The sequence below is a fragment of the Triticum dicoccoides genome, chromosome 7A (assembly GCF_002162155.2).
Source record: "Triticum dicoccoides isolate Atlit2015 ecotype Zavitan chromosome 7A, WEW_v2.0, whole genome shotgun sequence".
Taxonomy (NCBI): domain Eukaryota; kingdom Viridiplantae; phylum Streptophyta; class Magnoliopsida; order Poales; family Poaceae; genus Triticum; species Triticum dicoccoides.
The window spans coordinates 147724630-147732093 of record NC_041392.1 but is presented as its reverse complement, the minus strand read 5'-3'; the positions used below and the strand labels follow the sequence as shown (position 1 = coordinate 147732093).

Here is a 7464-nt window from a genome sequence, read left to right as displayed (position 1 = left end):
CAGCCCGTCGGACTCCGACTTCCTAACGCGCTCGGCCGGCTCCCGAGTCGGATTTAAACTGAAACCCCACAAGCGGCTCCGCATCTGTTATAAATACACGCGTGCACGGCGTCAGAAGAAGTCCACCGAAGCCAGAAATCACACTAGTACGACTGTACGAGTATTGTTTTCGCCGTCCCCCGACGGCGGCCCGGCCAGCGAATCACCATTTGCGTCTCCTGTCCGACAGGCTCCGTTACCTTGCGTCCCCTGCGGTCAGAATTACATTCTGTTTAAAAGGCTGAAGAATTAGCTGCTGCGTGCGACGATGGCTACGGCTAAGAGAAGCAAGGCGAAAGCTGCCAAGGCGAAAGCCGTGGAAGCAGCCAAGACAGCCAGGGCCAACGCCTACGCGGCCGAGAGGGCAGCTGCCGCGGATGCTGTACGGGCCGCCAAGATTGCCAAGAGGAAGGCCAGAGAGGCCAAAAAAGCTGCCACGACGGACACCGCGAAAGCCAAGGAGGCAGAAGAAGCCGCCAAGACAGCCAGACTCATGGCCGAAGAAGCCGCCAAGGCGAAGGAAGCCGCGGAGGAGGCGAGCGGCTGGAGGACAAGGAGACGGAGTGGGCGCAGTGCGAGGAGGAGCTGTTCGCCTCCAAGTTCCGCCGTTTCTGGAACAAATTCTACGCCTGCCGCGGCCGCGGCGTCACCTTCCATCAAACCAGTAATCATCCCAATTTAATTATTTGTGTTCCGCGGTTATTTTAGTTTCTTAAAGCAAGTTTAATATGATGACGTAAATGGGTTGTAAAAAATGTCGCTATGACCTATTCCCTCCGTCCCACAATGTAAGACGTTTTTGCAAGCTAGTTTAGCTTGAAAAACATCTTATATTATGGGACAGAGGGAGTAATTACCATGACTATTAAGTATTTTGTTTCATTCTTTCACTAACTTGATATTAATGGAACAATGCAGCATCTATCTCAGCCATGCGTTATACGTTCCCTGCTTCCCGTGACACACCCGATCCCATGGATACTCTACAGTTCAAGTCAGTCAAGATCACATCAATCAAAGAGTGCTTACACTGGCCACTGCAAGTATTTGGTATCGTTACTGCACGTGATATCCTGGATAACAAGCGCAACATTATTTTTCACCGTCCGAGAAATAGCTGCCAGACCATCACTGAAGTGGTTTGTATATTTCTACCCATTTGTTTGTTTTCCCAAGTTGCATGCATTTTGCTCTTGTACACTCTCTCCTTGCCTCATTAATTAAAGTTTACAAAATTTTGACTTTGGAAAATATGCACTATAACTTGACAAGAAGAGAGTGCATGGAATATATTATAATAGATTGGTTGTTGCATTATATCCACTTGATGCAGTCTTATTACTGATTAAGTAAAACATAATTATTGACCTACATACTTGTTTCGATCATGCAGGATCCATATCTTGCATTGACCGGCCCCAGTCGAGCTATTGCGGTGTCAATAGACCCTTCCTACATTGAGGTTTCCCTCAAAGTCAAGGGCACTACAAAAGCTGAGGATAAAGATCTGAGTGATCTTGCTGTGACTTACAGAAGTGGGTATTGCCTAACTGGTGTTTACCCTAGCAGGCTCAGCACGCTGAAACTTGAATTCAGCCACGTTAGTTTCTCTGTGGAGGCCACAATCTGTATAAAACTCACTGGTGGATCATGGCCAATTGGTTTTCAAAGTGTATTCACTGCTGGCACCTCTACTGATGATGTCCTCGTCAAATTACTTGATTCCGAACATGACGGGTTGCCTGTCGATGCCAATGGTGTGACCAAGCTCTCGCGTCGCGTGGTTTCTGTTGGACTTGAGAAGTTTCTGAAGGTTCATCTCATGGCAATTTCGATTAATGGGAGACAAGTTGTTGAGAGTAGCGAGGCAACTTTTAAGCCTGAGAGGGCTGGCATTAGCCTAAGCAATCTTAGTCTTGGCTGCTGTAGTATGGAAGTTGCCGTTGCTTGGTCATGTTTCTGTGATGAGTGACTTGTTCTTATAACTAGTGGACCCGTTGCACCAAATGGCGCAGAGGCACGCTAAAGCCATGCCCGCGATTGAAAATATTTGCATTTGTTATTAGCTTCAGGTTTGAGTAAGCACAAATGGCATGAATTGTGACCCTCTTTATACTTAGCATGCACAATTTGTTGTGTTATTTGGGTAACATGGAAGCGATAGTTTTTTATATTTTAATCATCAGTTGTGTGGCATTTAGGCCCATCTTTTAATTTAGTCCTAATTTTTCTTCAGAGGAGCACAAACAATATAAGCAATAAGGGTCATTAAGAGCATCATTATTATTCAAAATGATAGCAACTCTATACAACCTGGCATTTAATTATTTTCTTTCTCTCAAGCCCTAATTCTGAACACAGCCCAATGATCCACCCCCTATAAGCCTACACTGAAATCTGAAAGTGGATGGCATATATGTTTGTAGCTGAAGCTTAAAAACTGAGAAGATTACCGTACAAACACATGCTACTTCAACTTCAAAAGAACCAACTCCACAACATAGACGAACATTAGAGCATCACTTTTTAGTACCACCATACCCAATCTGGGCAGAGGTGCGCATAACGAAAATCGTTTTTAAAAGAAATTTTACATGGTCCTCTCATACCTTACACACCGGAGTTTGGTAACCAAAAAAAAGGTTGACAAAATATATCTACATGCACTCACAGATGCTTTCACTTCCTCACATAGACTAAAAAATTGAATATTGTGTGTACATGGACAGCCAGCTTATCAATCAGATTGGGTATTTGTCACTTTATGCGCCTGTCTGTTCATTAGCAAGGAATCCTGGAGCAACTTGAATTTCAATCTGCATATCCATTCATACGCAAAAAGTGAGAATCATAGTCCTAATAAAATTTTGCAGCTAGAGAAAATAATAAATTAGGAATAGGCATGAAATGGAATTTTTTTGTATCTGATGATGATAAAAAGAACATATTTCAGAAATACACAAAATTTAAGAGGCATCTTCTTGGTTTTACACAGATGAATCATGCAATAAGTAAAAATGAACACAAAATTAGTTCGAACTTCCAAATAAATAGATGAATGTAGCACAAAGAAGCATCACTTTGACACAGTACTACCTTGATATAGAGAAAAGCATAGTGTTTCTCGGAAAATGATTTAGGATCAGAGGATCACTGGGTTGATCAGCATACCAGTGTTAATATATATGGTAGAAGTCCATGAATGAGTCCACTCTTTCTTTGACAAAATAGGAAAGTGTGACTTATAACATAAAGAACCAATGCAAGGAAATAAACTGATGTGCAGGGAACCATTATTTAAACTGCTGCCCAAGTCTTGCTCCTGGGTTTGTTTTTTCATTTTTGAAAGATCCCATGGAGAAAAGAAGCATATCCAAGTTTGTGCTGCTATGAATCAAGATCCACACAAATCCTAAATAGAGAGGCCCATGGAGAGAAGCATGCTCAAACTAAAACCAGGAGGGAGCTGCACACATCACCTTTAGAAAATCGGCATATTAGGCAATCAAAATGCGAGTGAGAGAGAGGTAGAGGAGCACCTAATTTCCTCTATCTAAATACCTTATGAAAGAATGAACAACAAAATAGAGTGTAAGTTTGCAGTGCGCCGTTTTCGAATGCTCAATAGCTTGGTCTGTTTGGTCTATTTGTTTCATTCCAGAATGAATGAGTTGTTGATTTGACATTTCTGCAAAAACTAATGAGGTAGTTGGATGAGAATGTTAAATTGTTAACCTTTCAGGGGAAGATTAATAAATAGTAACACAAAATTATGATACTCCCTCCAATCCATATTAATTGTTGCTGGTATGGTACAACTTTGTACTAAAGTTGTACTAAACCGACGACAACTAATATGAATCCGAGGGAGTACTTAATTTTACATGATGCCATTTCAATGTTAGCTACCTGGTCATTACCAGCATCGAATAGTTCAATCCTCTTATTGCAAGGCTACTTTGGTACCTGCAACATCATGGCGACCGAATAGCACATCTATTAGCACCAAGAGAGTTACAATAGTACGAAAAATGAAATTTAAGAAATTGAGATTTATCAATGAAGGGCACATGTGCCAAGTAAAAGAGAAATGAGTAAATAAACATTGTATCATTTCACATATGCCAAGTAAATAGAGGTTGAATTGTAGTTTTGGCTCTGTCCTTGCTCATATTTAAGTAAAAAGGATTGTGTACATTGAAATGCTATGCAAAATACATTGATACTAAAAGAAAGCTTTGCTAAGCAAATAATTTCAGGACAAATTTAGGTATTTCAAAATCTTGATGAGCTATCATAACACACAAAGATAGAAATTATACATTGTGGAACATGACACAACAAAGACGTCAATGAAGGAAACTGCCAACCATAAATTGCTTCCTGACATTTAGTTGTTTGTTGGCCTCAGAAGTATTCCTTTTCTCTTCATCTTTGAGTACACAATCAAATTCTTTGATTAAGCTGCAAGAAGCCATGGCATATATCTACGTAAAAAAGAACTCGGCGGTGATACATTCTCCAAGTAAAGAAATTGATAAAATTCATCATGCCACATGCAGAAGATATGAAATTGCAGGCTCAAGTAGGAACAACAACGACAGCGTTCAACAAGACTTACCGCTTGCACTCGCTCATCTTCCCAGTGAGTTCTTCGAGCCGCCAGTGTGCCTGTTGGAGTCCTTGATCTTGTCTATCTTCTAGAAACCATTACTGCAGCAAACATATATTAGCAAGATGGTGGCAATGTAAACACAAATTGTATCATTTCACATATGCCAGGTAAAACAAAAATGAGTAAATAAACATTCTCTCCAGAGGGTGCGAATCCAATTGGCAAAACAGATTAGCAGAGATGGAGCCTAGTTTTACCTTGCCTACTCCAATGTAAATACAGTCGTATCATTTTATATGCACCGAGGAATCAAGTTCAGTATATCAAGCGGTGCGGTAATAGCGTAGGGAAGCTTCCATGGACTGCTCTGCATTTCTATTGTTTAGAGATAAGAGGTCGTCCAACTCTGGTTTGAGCCTTGGTATTATATTAGTCTGCACAAAATCAATTAAAATATGAGGGGAAGGTAAATTACTTCTGAGTTTTGGAAAGCTAAGAAACTATTGTCAAGAGCATAAGGGTATAAAATCAGAATAACACGATGAGATGCTGTATGAATTAATGTCTTAAGCAAGGAAAAAGAGTTCACTCTGGTGTTTTCATTTCCATCCATGTAGAGTCCAATTGACATAAAATCATCTTCTCTTTTCCATTATGCGAGACTGCATAACATGATCTCTTCCATTGTGAGAGACTGCATATTCAAGCCAGATTCCTACATGAGCTTTTTTTATTACAAAACTTAACAAAGAAAGCAAAGGGGGAAATGAAAAACAGGATCATATATACCTGGTAATGTGTCTAGAAGAAGCAATCGTAACCACACACCTGGACGCCAGGATCGAGTAGAAGCTGGACTGCAAAGGAACGGTCAGGACTATCATGCATGCACATACTATATTGAACAGAAGCTGCACTAAAATTCTGATTCAAAAATTCACCGATGAACAGATTGCTCAATGAAACAAGTAAACAGAGCTTATCAATTTTCCGTACAAAACAAACTTTATTGAAATAACTTTTTATAAGTTTATTATGTGCTGATTGAGAACGTGAAACTGTTACATTTATTTGGCCATTTCATCAGGCAAATAATGTGCATTAGCTTTGGCCTGGGTACATGTGATAAACAAGATGTAAATTGAGAACGATAAGAGAGCAAGATACCTCATGGACGATCTGCTGCGGCTAGAGTTCAAGGTCAGCAAGTGAGCGCAAGCTGGGCGGCGGCCGCAAGCACCTGGAAGCGATCCGAGCTCAAGCTATTGGATCCGTCGCTCTCGTAGGGAAGGGAGGCGATGGTGATGGGATAAGGCCGGCAGAGATGCCTCCTGTCGATGAAGACGATGAGACGGCGCAGGCAGAGCATGGGGCGGCCGCCTCTCGGCCACCATGCGGCACGGCGAGGCATGCCGTGTGGCGTGGCTGCTGTTCCCCTCCATGAATCTAAGCACCAGCGGCGCGGCGACCTTCGTCGGAGCGGCAGCATCAGAAACCGAGAGGACGAGGCGGAGGCGGAGGCGTTGACGGCGGCGCCGACGGCGGTAGCAGCACGACATTGGATATTGAAGAGATAGAAAGGGAAACTGAAGCCGCGCTCGCGAGAGGAGATGAGGCACCCACGACACACGCACTATGCATCGGTCAGCCCAGGGGCCCACGTGCACATGCGCCAGCCCACCCTGCGCAGTCTACGCAACCAACCACCGCGACGCCACACGCCCACACGCGACCACCTCATCCATAGGAACCAGACTTGCCTGCTTCCCGCGTGCGTTCATCCGTACTCCCGCATAGTAGCATGATTTGATTGGAACAAAATAAGACTCGGCCCCACCCCTTAAAATCAGGGGAAGATGATTAGATTAAAAAGAAAAAAGAAAAAAAAAGACAGCAGTAGGATGGAGTGGGAGCACGGATGGGAGCATGAAGAGGTAGCAGGCAAGTCGGATCCATCCCATAGACGCACAACCACCGCAGCCGACGAGCGGGACCAGAAGCAACAGAGGCACAGCCATCGCAGCCGACGAGCGGGGCCAGGAGCAACACCGGCCCACTTGTCATTGGGGAACACAAACAAGGGTGCACAAATCTGGGTGGGTATGCGCCGGCCACCCACGACGCATGACGTGCGCACGACGCGGTCAGCGCGTGAGACACATGACGCTTCAGGATTCGTTCACGCGAGAAAATCAAACCCAGCCAATGAAAGATCCCGTTGAGCCCACCAGTCATGCAGAGCCACGAAAGAACCTGGGTCAAAACATATATAATAAAAATCAAACGGTTGATGCAGTTGCGTTGACCTGACCAAAATCTATCGAACGACCAAAACTGAGCGAAATCGAGCGAGCAATCGAGAGGGCGGGTCCCCTAGCCTCCTTATATGTTAGAATTCTCTTAGGAGACACCATTTGAAACCACTTACATTTTTTTATAAAAATGATACACTTACGGGCAACTGTTATGGAAAACATGGCTACGCACTGATGTGGCAGAAAGAGACCGCGATGTGAGCCGTAATTCATGCAAAGCGAAAAATTGAGCGCCAATCAGCTGGCTCCACCTCGGTGCGTAGATGATTTCCATGGCAGTCCGTCCATAAGTGTATAGTATCATTGGCCTCGCTAGCTCCTATTTGTATCGACAGTGATAATACTACCTTCTCTATTCCTTAGCTCAATTCTGTTTTGCTTCCTTTGAAGTTTCTCAGTCTCTAATCAGATTAATTAGTTGTAGACACGTGAGGGGGAGAAGCACGCTCTCGACGCTACGCTGCCCTTATCTCTCTATTTTCTCCCTTTTCCAAG

At 43.4% G+C, this 7464-nt stretch overlaps 1 protein-coding gene and 1 long non-coding RNA gene across 16 annotated transcripts; one reads left to right on the top strand and one right to left on the bottom strand.

Annotated features, from left to right (window-relative positions):
- Window positions 1-307: 307 nt before the first annotated feature.
- LOC119333307 lies at window positions 308-2011 on the top strand. The gene is made up of 4 exons (XM_037606242.1): window positions 308-553; window positions 595-703; window positions 958-1178; window positions 1433-2011. The coding sequence occupies exons 1-4, from the start codon at window positions 308-310 to the stop codon at window positions 2009-2011; spliced, it is 1155 nt and encodes a 384-aa protein (XP_037462139.1).
- A 585-nt stretch (window positions 2012-2596) lies between these two features.
- Window positions 2597-6322, bottom strand: LOC119330328. 15 transcript variants are annotated; one of them, XR_005160043.1, is made up of 8 exons: window positions 5822-6318; window positions 5444-5511; window positions 5244-5348; window positions 4912-5088; window positions 4362-4752; window positions 3949-4005; window positions 3601-3736; window positions 2597-2855 (listed from the first exon to the last, which is right to left on the bottom strand). It is a non-coding gene; the product is annotated as an uncharacterized LOC119330328 (long non-coding RNA). The 15 variants fall into 15 exon arrangements; XR_005160039.1 differs by having other exon boundaries at window positions 2597-3736; window positions 4362-4526; window positions 4661-4752; window positions 5822-6316; XR_005160044.1 differs by having other exon boundaries at window positions 2597-3736; window positions 4410-4526; window positions 4661-4752; window positions 5822-6315.
- Window positions 6323-7464: the final 1142 nt, after the last annotated feature.

Excerpts from the sequence above, each read along its gene's own strand:
- LOC119333307 (XM_037606242.1), top strand. The coding sequence starts at position 308 with ATGGCTACGGCTAAGAGAAGCAAGGCGAAAGCTGCCAAGGCGAAAGCC. Across the intron at positions 554-594 it reads TGGCCGAAGAAGCCGCCAAG|GAGACGGAGTGGGCGCAGTG; the intron begins GCGAAGGAAGCC and ends CTGGAGGACAAG. Across the intron at positions 1,179-1,432 it reads GCCAGACCATCACTGAAGTG|GATCCATATCTTGCATTGAC; the intron begins GTTTGTATATTT and ends TCGATCATGCAG.